This window comes from Thermobia domestica, chromosome 5 (assembly GCF_964235325.1).
Source record: "Thermobia domestica chromosome 5, izTheDome1.hap1.1, whole genome shotgun sequence".
NCBI classification, from domain to species: domain Eukaryota; kingdom Metazoa; phylum Arthropoda; class Insecta; order Zygentoma; family Lepismatidae; genus Thermobia; species Thermobia domestica.
In genome coordinates, this window is record NC_137458.1 from 147,340,390 (window position 1) to 147,358,077 (window position 17,688).

At 35.2% G+C, this 17,688-nt stretch overlaps 1 protein-coding gene across 2 annotated transcripts in view; it reads left to right on the forward strand.

Annotated features, from left to right (window-relative positions):
* The window catches only part of LOC145686157 (medium-chain acyl-CoA ligase ACSF2, mitochondrial-like), a 130,277-nt gene that overhangs the window by 60,576 nt on the left and 52,013 nt on the right, over positions 1–17,688 (forward strand). For both annotated transcript variants that reach the window (XM_081759155.1, XM_081759154.1), the window contains exons 6-8: positions 5,094–5,189; positions 5,578–5,726; positions 12,182–12,350. In XM_081759155.1, the coding sequence (XP_081615281.1) occupies positions 5,094–5,189; positions 5,578–5,726; positions 12,182–12,350 (414 nt within the window). The remainder of the gene's footprint in view (positions 1–5,093; positions 5,190–5,577; positions 5,727–12,181; positions 12,351–17,688) is intronic.

Here is a 17,688-nt window from a genome sequence, read left to right on the forward strand (position 1 = left end):
TATATATATATATATATATATATATATATATATATATATATATATATATATATATATATATATATATGTATGTATGTATGTATGTATGTGTGTGTCTGTGTGTGTGTGTGTGTGTGTGTGTGTGTGTGTACAGGCTACCTAAGCTGAACTTTTGGAGGGTGAAGGAAATTTCAAAGGCGAAAACACTAGTCTCCAAAAGCTTAATTTGAAAATATCACACAACCGCAAAACCAATTCATTTTAATGCTACTCCTGTCCACAACTATTCATATCAACAAACATGCCGTCTTCTGAATCGAATTCTATATTTCACGGTTTTCAGTCTGTTTTCACTGCAGAATTTAACTATTCAGGGCTCCCTTCTGCTTCCAACAAGTTTATTTATTTACTGAAACTAATTTTACCTGATTTCTGGTTAGTTTTCCTGTCAAAAATAAAATTTTCCAGGAGCGAAGATTATATGGTCCCACGTCAAACGTGTCCCAAGTAGAGAATGATAAGAATCGCGCCTTAATACTAGCGTCGGAAGTTCCAATCAGACCAAAGAGTTTTGGCGGCGGAGATATAAAGCAAATAGAAAATAGTAAAAACTGGATGAAACCGGATTTTGGGAGGATACGGGCATCTCAGAGGAACGAAGGGGGCCTAAATTATTCTGTCAAATACTAGATTGGTAGATAATTTCAAGAATTTCTGTCCAATTACGGGCCTATGTTTTCGTATAGCATTAAAGTGTATAATTTCAATACTCACCCATTTGAATGCCCATATACAAGATTTACAATAAAATAATGTATAAATAAAGATATTATTCCCCGAAATGTAATTTCTATTATATTATTCTGAAACTTCCACATTAATTTTGATCTCAATGAAGAACAACGGTGTTTATTATATGGATCGAAAATTATATATTGGAAAATCTACAGTACACAGTACGTTCAAAAAATATTTGGTCCCTCCAAATAAAAATTTCATTACCTCAACTGTAATGGTACATTACAAGTTACGATCGCTAACGACTAACTCCAGAAGAACGTGTACGCGATAGCCACAAAACAGAGCTTAATTTTATTGTAATACAGGCAGGGTTCGTCACCACTCATGCTGGTGTCTAGTAGCGTCTTCAAATACCTTCTGCATTATTCAATTTATACAGGCTGTATGTTCTTAATTTTCCAGAACAATATAAAAATTTATAAAAATGAAAAGAACTGAATAAAATTATTTGTTTAAAAGATTGCATATAAATATGAGAATAAAAATAAAGGTTACAGAAAAAACACGTTACGTAACGAAGACGTTAACCCCCTTCTCCCTCGTGTCATACTTCGTAACGCAACGCCGAACCCCCTCTCCCCCTTTGCCGCATTACGTAATATGTGGACGACCCCTCAGATACGTATTACATTCATTACACTCACAGGTCCCAGTATCCCGGGAAAAATCCCGGAATTCATATTTAAATTTCTGTCTGCCCGTTGGATTGAAATAATTCAAAGTTGCTTGTTTTCACAACAATGCAAGTGAACGGGAAAATAAAGAGGTTTTTTTCACAAATTGGTTTGACTTCTTTCTGTCACTCTTCGTTAGGTCATGCGTGTATGTATTTATGTCTGGGTATAACAATCGGTTCTGCGAACTCGAAATATTTTAACAACCGCTGGCGCGAACCGCCTAAATAGAAAACCTATTTTTCCACTTTAATACAAATTTCTTCACAAACATACGCAGCTTTTACACCTTTATGGAAATTAATTGCACAATGTATTGCAGTTTTGCGGAAATTTCACTCATCTTCACAGCTCAATACCTTACATAAGAATTCCACCACCATTTTGCACAACTGCTAGACTACTAGCTTAAACTGGTAGATGTGGAACGACGTTAGACATGGCCCTGTGAGTCATATATCCTGTCACAGGATTTGGGACAAAAGCGCTGTCTCGTGCGCAAAAGTCTCAATAATTTTCAGATTTCTGAATATTGTAACTTCGAAAATATTAACAAATATTGGATCAGTTCAATATATAGAAATATCGAGCAATATCTATGAAATGTATGGTAAATAAAGCTAAATGCATCTCATATTTCAGCCTTCCTTTCCGTTGTTCGCGTGGCAAGAATACGTTTATAGCATTACACTATGCGAAAAATTTAAACCCCATTCCCCATTAGATTAAGCATTTCAGTCAAAGTAAAATGATAAAAAAAATCATGTCGGCTCAAATGCTAACTGTATTAAAAAATTCATTTCAAATGGTTCACCCATTTAGCTCTTGATGATGAGCAACCAACCTCGAAGTCATTTGTAGGCCTACATGTTGAGAAAAAAAGTAGAAATTGTCTCTTCTATTGTTAAAAAAGGAATTTCTGGAAACGCTGTGGCGGAATTTCCGCAAATGCTGTGGCATATGCCTACTTGTTTTCAATAAGAAGTTTATATACAAAATTTCATATCTGTAACATGTTTCTATCCTTGAGACAATTGAGATATGACCATCATATTATTTTAACAATTGCAAGTCTATCCTCTTTCTTCTTGCCTCCTTCTCTTCCCTTGTAGAGGAAATATATATTTTAGAAAGCTGAAACACGTTCTTAATAATTTTAAACGAAAAGTATAAATACCCAATTTCATATCTCTAATCTGAAAGTATTTCGAGATATGTTCATCCCGTTATAACAATTGTAACCCCACCCTTTTCCTTCCCGCCTTTTTTCTTTTCTTCTAAGAAAATATCAAAAAACAGTTAAATATGTGTCTAATTATTTTAAATAGGAAGCCCATACACCAAATTTCATGTCTCTATCCTTCAGAGATTCGGATTCAAAGAAGAGATGGATATTTTACTACAATAATTGCCAGTTCTGTCTTATCTCCCCCCCCCCCTCCTCGTTGAATTTCCAAAAATCTTTTCTTAATGATATCACCGTACTCATAAATCCTACACGCTGTCAAACTTTCGAGATTCTAGCTTAAACGGTTTGATCCGGGCGTTTTGATCAGTCAATCAGTCAGTCAGGACTTCATCTTTTGTATAGAGATAATATAAAAAAAGAAATCTTTTCAAATCTTAAGAATCTTAAGTAAAATGTATTTCTTCAATTGTAAAATAGTAATAATAATTCACGTTTACGTTTTCCGGTTATGTACTTTAAGCTAAAGGAGACGAGGAATTAATGAAAGGAAATGCCTATCAAAGAAACAAATGAAATGAAAATGTGGGAGAAACACGAGAAAACCCAGGGACCCGATGTTGTCCACTACAAATTCACATGGCCTTGAAATTTATTACATATCCCTATCTTGTTGACACAATGAACTCTTACTACCTTCAAACATCGTATTTTGTAGAAATTTCATTAATCAGTACAACTATTATTATTATCAGGCGGGCGTAACTATTATAACTATAAATATGGTATTTTATGAAGAAAGAGGACAAGGTTATTCCTGCGTAAAATTCGGACTAATTTGTGCTAGGTGCTTAAAGGAGAAGTAATACCTTTCCGGTGAAGATTTATAATAGCAGTCCTACTAGAAATTCATTACATATACTCTGCCTTTTTGATATAATCGGTTCTTAGTACCTTCGAAAATCGTATTTTCTAGGTGACGATAAGGAATATCATGGACCTAGGATTCCCAACTTCGAAAAATGAAATTACACGTAATCGCTTAAGACACATGAAGAATAATTATATTTTAACTCTTGAAATATTAGTTAAGTCTGATAAAATACCGATCGGGTGGTAAAATATTGGTCAATTGGCAACCCTAAATGGGGCATATACGGCAAATATTTTTATAGTCCAGTGTATACTCACTTTAAAAACACAAAAATATGGGGGTGAGTATAAGGTATATTTTTGAAAACGATCGAGCATATATCTACCAACCTACCAAAAATTCTAGTATTACACCACTGGTGACGATGTGTTCCTCGATGCACGTTAACTTTAGGAGAGCACAACTGTTATATATATTTAAAACAATGGTTAAGGTCACTATAAACACAAGCGAGAACCTGTGCAAGGTGCTCGTGCAAAATTTCTATGTATACCGCTTTAGGGAAGGCCGAAGGTTTTGGGGCCGTCGTGCAATAGTTAGTGTGTGAATGCAGCAGTATTGGCAACACTATGTGAGATGTAGATTTACTGTTTAAGGTGAAATCCGATCGTCACCGAGAATCGAACCCGGGACCACATTTGCATCAAAGACACGCGCTAATGATTAGACCAGCAGAGACAGTTCTGTGGATGGTGCTGTATATATATATATATATATATATATATATATATATATATATATATATATATATATATATATATATATATATATATATATATTGATTTTGATATAAGGCACATACGGTATATATAAGATGGACCGTTTATCTTGATCCGCTTTTGTTACTTTTAAACTAATGGAGAAAAAATGCTGAAATGTTATGCCATGGAATTATTGGAAGGGAAGTATTGTTTGGCATACTCTGTAATACCACAATGTTAACAGTATTGCCAACTCAAGATAAAGTTGTATGTTTCAAATAGCATTTTGTCAAGTTATTACAAATTTCAAATCTACTTGTAAAAGAAAAACATGCAATACCAATGTATAGAAATTTTGTGTATGGCTTATTTAGGACCTGAGGCACTGAAACTTGATTCTGCTTGCACAAATCCGTCAAGTTCTTAACTTCGTCTTGGGCAAGTAGAACATTCTATCTGCAATATTACAAAAATATGAATTAGAGAACTTTACTTTCCGACTTTCCCTCTTGTATATTGTATACATTGCTGCTTTGTAATTATTCCCACTGCTTCCGTTTAAAATTAGCCCAGAATAATAAGAGTGACTGCAACTTCATATACTCTCTTTTTAAGATTACGAATTACATGTGTTGATTTGGATTCAAATTGGTTAGGGTGGCTAAAATATTTAATTGAAAAAGAAAAACTTTCGCTCTTTTCTACAATGCACCACTGTTAGTTATATGTTACAGTGAAGGGTAATTATGATATTGGCTATGCATTCTATATATATATATAATTTCAGCTTATAGCCTACATGTAAACTGTCATTACAGGGTACGACAGGTAAACCGAAAGGAACAACGCTTAGCCATCACAATATTGTCAACAATTCGTATTGGATGGGGAAGAGATTGGGGTTCCACTTACAGGTAATAAATTAGTATTTCTGTGTTCCTTGGTTTAAAAACTTATTTTGAAAATATACAAATTTAATACAATGCTAATGAAAGATTCATGAACACTTTATTACAAAAAGGAAACTATTATATTGTTATAGCCTTCTTTAATCTAGGAATAGTGTTATCAAATTTCTGTCTCTTCTGCTTTTTTCCTTCAGAATATTACAAAGGCTATGTCTTCAATTCCACCAGTCAGGTACTAGAACACTACATTTAATATATCTGTAGGTCCTGGTCCATTTTTTTTCTAAATTTACTTATCTTATTTCATCATTTATTATTTCTGTGTAAAGTGATTTCACATCCATATGTAGCTTTAATAAATATTTAAATAAATAAATGCACTTCTTCCTTTCAGCATCACAAAATCTGTATGCAACCACCATTTTTCCACTGCATGGGAAGTGTTTGTGGAAACCTTGGAGCTTTGCATCATGGTGCCACAATCGTACTTCCGGGTCCTGGTTTCAAGAGTAGTCTCTCCTTGGATGCTATAGAAAAGGAGCAGTAAGGCTTTCTGTTTTCTGCTATTTTTTTAAAGTATATAAAGTACTATTGCATACGAGGATTGATTAGAAAGTAGCCTTCATGGCCATAACTTCATTTTTATTATTTACCCGATTTTCGAAATTAATTTTGTGTCTGATTGATATATTTGTCCTCTATGTAATGTACTGTTCTCTTTGTTTCATAGTCCTAATTCCTTTCCACGCGCTTGCTCCAAAGCGTGATTAGTCAGGCAAATCTGTTGGAGAACAATTTCGGTGGTTGCTTTCAACACCAGGGTTGAAGGGTAGTTTTCACCTCGTGATCAAAACAAAAGTGACGTCCCTTAAGGAGCTCTTTTTTTTCCTTTGAGAAGAAATAAAAAAGCAAGGTGCACGGTTGAAGCTATACAACGGGTGCGGTAGACCCTCTTTGAACTCCAGGTGCTGCAACTCCTTCATGTTTAACGACTTGTGTCCAGTCAGGCTTTGTCGTGGCGAAGAATATGGTCCAAATCCTTCCGGGCGCGGTATCATGATTCTCTGTTCTAAGAAGTCAATGAATACGTCACTTTGGAAATACTCAAAAATGGTCATCATGACTTTTCCTTTCAGTTGTCACTTTTTCTTGGGGTCAAAATGATTCGCCAGTGATTCACCCCCATGAAAATGTGCTGAACAAAACCCTCACCCTTACGCTCATATTAGACCAGTAGACTTTGGCAAACTTACTTTTCCTGTATTTTGTATTCTTGCGACTGGATTTGCGGAACCCAAGGAGCACCACACTTTATGATACCTCAGTACCTTGGTCACGATAAAATGCACTCTTTCTTAGGAAATGTTGAATTCTGCGGCGATCTTCCGCTTTTTTGATTCGGTGGTTACCTCAAATATTTTTTTCGTCACGATCTCGTTGCTGCACATCTGATGTGGTGAGGGGTTGTCCACAGCAAAGTTAAGTAAGCACATTACAAATAGGCGGGCTTGCTTCTTTTAACTACCTGACCCACTGCCTTGCCGTATTGACGTCAACGGTAACAGCCGTAAAAAAGTTTCATTTGACGATAAATTCTACTTAATGACGGATCACTGTTTCAATCTCATCTCCCTGTTACTCGCCATCTTCTTCAGTTATCAGCACACCAACAACACCTGCGGACACAGGAAACAAGTGCATTACATAGAGGATATGTATAAAAAGATTTGAAAATCGGTTTTAAAAAGTTACAGCTATTAAGGCATTACTTTTAAATCAAGCCTCGAAGATTCAACAACCTGAACGAAGGTCGAGAGATGGTTAACGACTGAAAATACATTATACAGGCTTCAGTTTCAGATTTAAGTATATTTCTTATAATGAAAATAAACAGTTAAAATTTACATTCCAAAACTGAAATGAATATACACGAACAAAGTACTGTGCACAGACAGAACTTTTTCTCATTGGGATAAAATCCTGCCAAAATTGTTTTGTTTTGTTGTTGTTTGTTTGTCTTTTACATTTTTACCAATATCTAAACTTGGCAATTAAAATTATTTAATATAATAGACTTCACACACAATATTACCCAGTTGTTGGTTTCGTACTGCTTGATTTCGATCATCTGTCTTACATTGGAGCAAACTATACTCAAATTAATCACAGGACTGGTTAAAAATTATAATAATCCATACGTTTCTACTCTTAAAGAAATAATGGATGCATGAATACATTTTTTGAACAATCTGATTGGTAAAATATGAAAGTATAGTAGTTGTAGTAAACCTGATCTTAAAGCCCAAAATATACGTATTGACTTTTTCAAACACTTTATTTACACAAGTACTTTGGTAAACGATATATTTCCTACATTTATACCTAGGATAAATGATTACAACTATAAGGTACTTGCGGCAAATAAGGCCCGGATGGAAATAAAGCCCAGTGCAAAATTTCATAGGTTAGAATCACTGTAGCGGAAATCTGACATCACAAGTAGCGATTACTCACACAATGCCTGCTTGAGAGAGTTCGTTTTATTGTGCATGATTAGACGGAACCCTGACAGTATTGAAGCATCGAGAGGCTAGTTTCGATGTATTGATATAATTTAGGGGACAAAGTAAGTTCATTTTTTCTGTGTAGAATAAGGCTAATCTGAAATATCCTGCATATTTTTGATTGCCATAGTGTTTAATATTTGGGATAGTAGTTACTTCGTTTTAGTTCGAAACATATTTGTAGATAATAATTTATAAAATGACGAATACATGATCGGTAAATAGGACCCATCAAAAATCTACTGGCCCTCATTACCCTATAAAACACGTATGCATCGTTAAATACTTACAAGGGAACATTCTAATTTGGTGAATTAAATAGCTGAAAATGATTGCTAGCACTGGATTCAACGCCAAATGAAATAGAAAAAAGCAGGGTGTTTAGTGGCAGACCTTACATAGGGTGGTAGATAAATGAGATCAAAGTACGAAGATAGAACGTAGAAAATGTCCAGAAATGCCACGTTAATTGCGGAACGTAATCTGAGTCATGGGGGACATTTGAAAAGCTGACATGTTGAAATTAGCGGAGAATAATATATGGGAAAGGGGTCATGTGACATATGACTCTTGACGCACACCATCTATTGAAATCAATAGTGGTCAATACAGTTTGATACCTCTGTTTAATTGCAACTGTTATAGTCCTCAAGAATGATTGTGTTGTGGATACAAAAATGGAGATAACAGTAAGCACATTTGAAAAACTATAAAGATGGACAATTCGGCTGTCACCGGTATTGAAATTGAAGTGGTAGTCGACAGGTGTCATGAATGCGCCAGGTGCTGTTTGCAAATGCCCAGTTTTGTACAAAGCATATCTAATGATAGCTTGGAACCTTGGTGCTGTAAACTGAAAGTGGTGAGTGATTACAAGTTAATGAAGTTGTCCCGTTACCATATTTTGAAGTCATATGATAGAAGAACGATGTCTGTTATATATTTTATGAAATTCTTATACGGACGGAAGAAGAACGCATCCAGCGGTTGTATGAGTAACGTGCAACCATCAGAGATAAGGAGTCGGGTAAGTTCAACATTGTCCGATTTCTGCACCAACTCTTCATTTTTATTGGTTCTCCCTGAATCAACGAGGAGCAGCAGTTTTGTCTGCACTCTATAGAAGGTCAGAAAACGTCAGTCATGAACTCTTTCAGATTGTCCTTGGTGATATTTTCACTTTTACCAGCACATGAACGAATATTGACTGGATCGGGACGTTTGTTGGCTGGAAAATGACCACTTGACTCGGTGCAGAGGAGATACATAATTTCATATACTACATGGAAACAACAGGATATATTAATATACTGTATTGACCATTATTGATTTCCATACAAGGTGTGCGTCAAGAGCCATATCTTACATAAACCCTTTGCCGTATATTCTTCATGTGCTTATTCTAACATCCCTCATTTAACTCCCACTCTGTATATGGTCTGCCACTAATCATCCTGTTTTTATCTGTTTCTTTTGGTGCTGAATTCATTGCTAGCAATCATTTTCAGGAATTAAATTCATCAAATCGCAATGTTCCCTTGCTAGAAACTGGCAACTTGAATGTGTGTTCTAACCGGCATAATCGTGGGACGTAAAACTTAAAGATTTCAATTCATTTCATTTCATTTTTGAATTGTCAGTTTTCCTTTCTTGGCCAGTGCCAGTCTTTGAAGTACGGCGGTCTATTGTATTCGGGCCTAGTTGTTGATTATGGGGTTTCACAGGTTCGAGTTCTGCGTTAGTGTGTTTCATAATGTAAATCTCTCCTTTTAATGCATCCGAATGGCTCATAGATGGGTATATTCTAAGCACATTTTCGTGCGGTTCTGAGCGTTAGAGGTATCGTGGTATCATTTATTATGCGACAAAGAATGGATCTGTGACATGCGAAGCTGTAAAGGGTGCGGTGTATGGGTACACGACGAATGCATCGGCTTGTTCGACACTGATGGTGAAGAATTAATTTGCCACAGCGTTATCAAGTGTGAACATTGTTGAAAGTTAGCGTGAAATCTGTTTCCAATGGTGATTTGTTTATTATATGTCCAAGCTTATTCTTTAAAATTCAGTTAGTTGCCACGACTTAACTAACGACTGCATAACACGTGGGAGATTCCTATATCCTTATTATGTGATGTCATACTGTTACTAAATATCGTTTTATTATTAGTATTTGAAGTGCTGTAAAAATGTTAGGAGTTAGTTGAGTTCCAGTGGTCTCTCAGGTCGTAAAATTTTACTTTTCAAAAGGTGGGCCTTATTTACCTACCATGCGGGTAATAAGGCTATTTTGTATGTTTCTCTTCCAATACGTTTGTCATACATTTAGCTCAATGCTTGAGTTAAAGTAGATATACCACAAGATAGATAAAATATTGACAAATAAAATGCATATCAATTTATGTCTATTACATCATATGCATTTAAGTAATAAAGCATTTATACTTAGGTGGGCCTTATTTGCCGCAAGTACCTTATATTCAATTATATGGTACGGACCACCGCACTAAACTTTCTCGTTCTCATTTCTTGAACGAAATCAAAATATCGTACTCACTTATCACTTATCACGAAGACATCACTTATCACTGAAACATTTATTTAGAATAATTATACTATTATAATAAATTATAATAATTATAATAAGCGTTTTCTGATAAATTCGAAGAGAACTCACCCCAAGAGAAAACTATTCCTAGTGGATTTTTCCATAAGAGATAACTTATACCACATTGTAGGGTTGGTATTGAAATATTTATTTATGGAATATAAACACAATCGTTTGAACAATATTTGAGAAAATCGTCCGGTAGAAATTCTTACCTATGGATTTTTAAATGTTAAATTAAAATTTTAAAAAAATGTTAAAAATGATTGACGGATTAGTGTCGAATTCATAGTTTTCGGAGTCGAGAAAACGACTGACTCGTTTGAAATGATTTTTAAAACATAGTAAGTACTCACCTCAAGTTTTTTTTAGAAAAATATCAATTTGATTAAAGGACGTATTCTAGGGGGTAGAGTGTTTTCAAAATGAATGTCAAAAGTAGAATATCTTCTGTATTTTGTCATTAGCCTTTCACTGAAATACGGGGGAAGTGGGTTCAGATATTTTCTATCAAAATATTTACCCTATGCGAAGGATGGACATTTCAGCTAGTTACGAAATATAACAAATTCACCTCTAAGTCGTGTTTGAGAACACCGTCCAGAAGGAACCAACCCCAAATACCAGGTTGTTAATTTAAAGTTGATATATGAAATATGAACGATATCGTTAGAGTTGTTTTTTAGGAAAATCACAAATTTTGATTTTTCACTCTTCAGTAAACTACCCTCATTTTTGGAATAAGTAGTAAAATTAATCCCCTTTCCTGGATCACCTTATAAAAATGTTGGTGTCTTTAAACGTTAAACATACGAAGTCGGTACGGTATATATAGTGGGTAAGTGTACATACTTACATTGGGGTGAACGAAAGAATGAATAGATGGGAAGACATCCAAAAATCCTTTTTTCGGCATGTAGAGAGTATGAAACGTATAAATCCGCTGAAATATCGAATATTATTTTCTTTCCATAATCACCATACATTTTCTTCTCTCCTATCGTCGCTTTAAAGTATTGTAAAAATCATCAGCGATCATGTGCTAATTAAGTCATCTATGTTTCAGTAAAAACACACAAAAGTAGCTTGATACTGATGGGAGGGATATAGAATGAATAGGGATTTAATGGAAACTCAATCAAACTGAACAAAAGGGTAAAGTAATTATTTAAATTTTATATCAGTAAGGTTTTTTTTTTTTTTTTTTTTTTTTTTAGATATTACGATATGGAAACATAATATAAGAACACAATCAAACTAATACCGGTATATTGTACTTAAACACACCAAAATATAGTCATTTTTATGGTATTATACTTTCCATTAAATCTATCTTTTTGGTCAGTGATTGATTAGTTTAACGGCGAAATTAACGTCCTTCTTAGAAACGAGACTATATGAGACGTGGACATACAGTTTAACGTGTTGCCCTAACCACTTGAGCTCCCACTGGGAATCGAATTCGTATCTCCCACGTCCTCGGCTAACCATATCTATAGACATGGAGGCATTTGTCTTTATGGTATGTTTTATTTTGGGGTTAACATACGTTTTCATCTCTGAGAAATGTGAGATTTAAGTCAACAGCTTCGCATGAAATCTGAACCACAGGAATCTCCATTGGGAATCCAACCAAGGTCTCCCGATTCGAAAGTGTGAATCATATTCATCTAGCCGCGAGGAAGTTTGTGTGAGTAACGTCGAACATTGTATTTTGTACGGGTAATCCTACTGTGTAAACAATTCTTTCTTTGTTTCGTTTTCGTATTAATACAGTTTTTAAAAATTATTTCAAGGTAAAAATTTTCTGTTATATCTTCTTTTAGATGCACTTGTTTGCTTGGCACTCCAACAATGTATGTAGACCTGTTAAACGAGAAGAACTTAACAGAACGGAATCTAAAGAGCGCAAATGTTGCTTTAATCGGAGGTTCTCCTTTGGATCCTAAACTTTTATTGGACATGTTACAAACATTGAAACTGGAAAGAATATGTGTAAGTGATTTCATAACTAATTCTATGACTTCAAAATAGAGGTCTGCACGGGCTCGGGCCGTGAATTTTTAAATATACAGCCATATTTCTCGGGTCTTTACGGGCCTAACTTTGTAAATACTGTACAACGATATATATTGCACCGTTTTCCCGGGGAACCTTTAAAGTAAACTGCATAATTAAACCTCTCATTGCTGTAAATAAAAATACAATTTTGCGTTAAGTATTAAGTTTCTGTAATTCGGGCTTATTTCAGGCTTATTTGATTATCACACGAGCTCGGGCCAGGCTCGAGCATAAATGCTAAAACATATTTCGGACTCGAGTCGGGCCTCACATTTTAAATTCACGGGCTGGGCCAGGCCCGGGCTAAAAATTCCGGCCTGTGCAAACCTCTACTTCAAAACTCAGAAGGTTCCTTGTTGCAGAAACAAAAGCTGTCAATAATTATTCTACGTTGTGAAGCCAATTAAGATTGCCGTTATCACAGATATCTCGCAGTGTAAGACAAATAACAGTTATTTAAGCATTGTGTATCTTGTTCAAAGCATTTTATAAGTAGTCGCACAGATGGCACTGTGGTAGTAACTACAGAGTAACGACCAGTGTTTCTTCCAGGCCAGCTTTTGGGGGGGCACTGCCCCCCGGAGCTCTGAGAGTGCCCCCTGGAGCAGACCAAAATAATACGTTTATAATATAATAATAGAATAATATAGCAGTGCCCCCCGGAATATTAAGTGTACCCCCCATTATTATTTCCGAAAGAAACACTGGTAACGACCAAGGGCGCCGATCTGGGGGACCGAGGGGGCCCGGGCCCTCCAAAGCTCATGTGGGCCCCCTATTGTATTTATGAATATACAATATTTGGCATAATTTGAGTACAATTTGTCTTAAAATCTTCATATATATACCTTCTGCATCTGAATGTGCCCCCCCCCCCCAAATTTACAGAGAAACCGGCTCCCTTGGTAACGACTACTGTAGTCTGTAGTCAGACACTTTAGAGCTGTGCACTTAAAAATCTACTGATTGCGAAAAATTTCTCAAAAGATTACGGATTGAGAGATGCACAAGGAGAAGTGTCATCAATACAAAATCCAAATCTTGCAACACCACAGTGAGGATGTACGGTCGCTTATAGTTCAGTTGCTACCGAATCATTAAAAAATCCTCATTTCGCGTTAAATCTTTTATTCTGTAACAAGTAGTTGTTTTACTTGAATATAGAAGTTAAAAAAACAACTGGGTAATAGAATGACACAAGTTTTGTTTCTTGGGAGGAGGAAAGAATAGAATTTTATATCCAGCACATAAATCACTTAACTCACATCAGTATACTTCCACGTATGCCTCTTTTGTTGCTCAGTAAACATCAAGGCGGTACTTAACCTCCCTCCAGGTGTTGCGTAACATTTGGGATATCACGCATCCATGAGCATTGATAATTCTTTGTCTTAGATCATCCATACCTTGAGCTTAGATCTGATACACAGAAGTTTTCACGTACTTCCAAAGAAAAAAGACCAAGGGGCAAGTCGGGCGATCTCAGAGGCCATTGAATAAGACCTCCCAGTCCAATCTAATTGTCCTGGAATTTGTTATTAACACAGAGCCACTTTCCAACAATTGTTTGTGCCATATAACAGTACAATGACAATTTCGTGGTTCCTGTCCGTATTGTTGTCTAAATCTTCTCTGTACAGTTACAGGGGAGTTGAATTCTGCAAACCAAAGACTTTCTGATGAACAGTAAAGGACGCTATTTTCTCACGAGCAATGCGTATGCGTAAGGTTCTGTTGCGTTCAACTGCCTGCTGTATTACTGTTGGTTCTCGATTTATTCAAATTTCTTATTGGTATATTTTCATCCGGATATACTGTGTTGTTCCATGTCAAAAATGTTTAACTAAAAATTTAATCATGTTAACAATAACAGTACTGAAAATATAGTAGTTAGATTTAGTGGAACAAAATTGTCATCTTTAATTTATACGATAAATTAAACTTCAGTTAGTAACAATTTTGGAGCTAAAAACTTTTTATGTCTGAGGTTACGCGAAACATTTTATCTGTTCTATTGTTTCCTCTAGTGTATTTGTTTTGCGGTCCAGTATAGCCAATAAGCTAGCAAGCATGGTTTCGGATTCGATTCCCGGTGGAAGAATAAAAATTCTGTATTGATTGACCATCACATGTAAATATGGAAACTACTTAAACCAATAATTAGTGAATTCCGATATAGAAAGCCTTTGTGCCGATCACAAATTACCTAAATAAAATCTTTGAGTCGCCGTAGATTTTCGGCCGCTGTGAAAATGGGGAGTTTTGTTGACTTTTCAATTTCTTTCCGGAATTCTTAAGAGTTGCTCTTAGAAGTACACTCATGTCTAAAATTATTGTCGCATGTCCATAAATGTGTTATTGTAAGAATATAATTTGATAACGAATTCGTCCGGTATTTCTTATAATGTTAGTATGTGTATAATCGGCAAAGACATATATGTGGTAAATTTCATGTCAAAAGAGCAGTAAATAAGAACAATAAAATGAATATACAACTTTCTTGTCCATGTAGCAACATTTTGTTTTACTCATTCTAATTTTCGTATTTATAATTCTTTTTCTATAAAATTTACGACAAATATTCATTTTCCGATTATACACATAGTATCAGTATTAAAAGTGCGCTGCAAAACCATTATCAAATTATATTCTTACCAGAAGACAATTATAGATATGCGACAATCATTTTGGACATGAGTGTACCTCCTACTCCGCGGAGCACAGTTTGGGAACTAATGCTGTACGACCACGAGCCTCTCTAATAAAATGTGAACATTGATTTGATTTGAGATGAAGATGGATTAAATAATTATTTCTTGTCTTTTTTTTAAAAAAAAAATATTTTGATTTTCTGCCCCCTTTGCGTTCTTTATGCCTCTCTAGGAGCGAAGCCCCAATTCCGAAACTCTACTGGTACAGACAAAAGATATGAAGCGCTAAATTCAGTTTAATTCCACTAAATGCTGCTTCGACAAGATGTGCTATGACATGGATTTCCTCAGTAGTATCCAGGGAAAGGATGGGTAGTAAATCCACAAGGGACATGCAATATCACGCCACAAAGCTTTAGGTATTTGATCACCAAGGGTCGTGCTTGTCCATCCATTGTAAAGCCAAGATTAACATAAGAACAGTGAACATGTGTGTTCATTCACTAATTAATCGTTTCCCTTCCCTTCCCTGGTTTCTCTGCATGTCACTTTCCTCAAAAAAATGCAAATCATTATTTGTTTGATATCATTAGATACATTGGCAGCATTTCAACACACGTAAGCTCTTTGAAAATTGGAGAAACTTAAATTAAGTGAAGCATGGTTCATAAAAATTCTGTGATAAAAAGGGCCATTTAATTTTTAACTTCGTAACAGTTTAAAACTACTTTATAAAAAGTATCAATTTTTGTGTACTTCTACTAGGAGACTGATTTATTTGTATACATCTCTTAGTAGGATTTTGATTTGACTTGATTTTCAGTTTAGTGTCGTTTTTCAGCAGCGATGCTATATGAGACGTGGACCGAAAGTTTAACGTGGAATCCAAACCACATTAGCTTCTTCGGGAATCAAACTTAGGTCTTCCACGCCAAATGCGCGTATGCTAACCGCTTAGCAACGAGGAAATCCAATTGACCTTCCTACGAAGGATACTGGCTAGAAGTGTCCTCTTCTCTCCTATCCGTTTTAAAACATCTTCGTTTGTTGCTCTCTTTGTCCATTTTATCTTTTTCATCTTTCTTCAACACCACATTTCGAAGCTCTCTAAATACTTATTCTCTAACTTCCGTAATGTCGAAGCCTCTGAACGATACAGTCCAATGCTCCAGATTATAGCACTTGACCAATTTCTTTTCCAAAGTCTAATATTGAGCCTGATCTCGTTGGTGCAGTAAGTGTGTCTCGTCAAAATACTTCTCAGATACTTGAAATTATCGACCTCGTGAAGTTCTCTTTGTTCTACTCTGACACGTAAGGGCGCGTTTCCACGGGATATTCTCATGACTTTCGACTTTTCGATGTTAATTTCCAGTCCATCTGATACTTCTACTAAAATTGTCTTTTTTTTTTTTTTTTTTTTTTTAAATTAAGGAGTTTAGTTTACCAAAACTCCTTTATGAAGAATATTTACCCTGTTTATCCGTCCATCCGAGAAACAAAACATCTCAAGAACTACTTGATGGATGGCCATCAATTTGGCCAGAATGTAATTGTAGAGGATCAAAGGTTAGAAATAAAGAGTTCGTTAATGGATGTGATATACAAACCGAAAATGATATAAATCAATCATTTCCGGTTTTAACGTTGATCACTATAAAGTAACAATGGTCGAATCAATTTCCTGCAATCGATTTAGCGTGGCAAGAATACATTTTATCTCCATTATTAAATCTCTACTAAATCCGGAAGTGACAGAAATCCATTACCATTTCCGGTTTCAATATTGATCTACATAGAGTAAAAGCTATATAAAGGTAATGAGAAGCACTGTTTTTATAAATCGGTTTTGTGTTTTGTGAATAGCGTTCTTTTAAACCTCTATTCAAATCAAAAGTGGGAAAAATCAACCATTTCCGGTCTTAGCGTTAATAGCTATAAGAATAAAAACGGTAATACATAGTGAGAATCGGTTTTCTGTAATCAATAAAATGTTTCCACAATATATTCCGACTTCACTCTAACCTCTACCAACACCGAAAGGGGTAAAACCCCACCATCTCTTTCGGTTTCAATATAAGATACCAAAATATCACTATATTCAAAATATATTCTTGTATATTGTTAACTTATATTCCTGCTCCTCTCATTGGAGTTTATCTACTAGAAACACTAGAGAGCGTATTTAAATATAAAAGAGATGACAAGTAGCCTGTAAGTAATCTGAAATTTCAGTGAAGATATTGGAGAAGGTTTAGTTGAGATCGGTCCTATAGATTTTCATCTATTCGCGGTTAAATGTATATACATATATTCAGCCATACATACGAGATACGCGTGCACTCAATCACACACCAGTATGTTAGAATGTTAAGTATGTACACACACCAGCACCACCTGTTAAGATTTTATGCAAGCTTTATAATGTAGATTATTTCAATCTTTTGACTTTTAAAAGCTGCATAAGGAGATTAAACATTTGCCTGAAGTTTTTCAAGTGCAATTTCTCTAGGTTCCTTTTTTTTTATTATTTGTTATACTTATGAAACGAATTATTCAAGTTAAGTCGAATTGAAGACTGAAACAAACTTGAAGGGCCTCTGCAATAGCAAGGTAAGTGA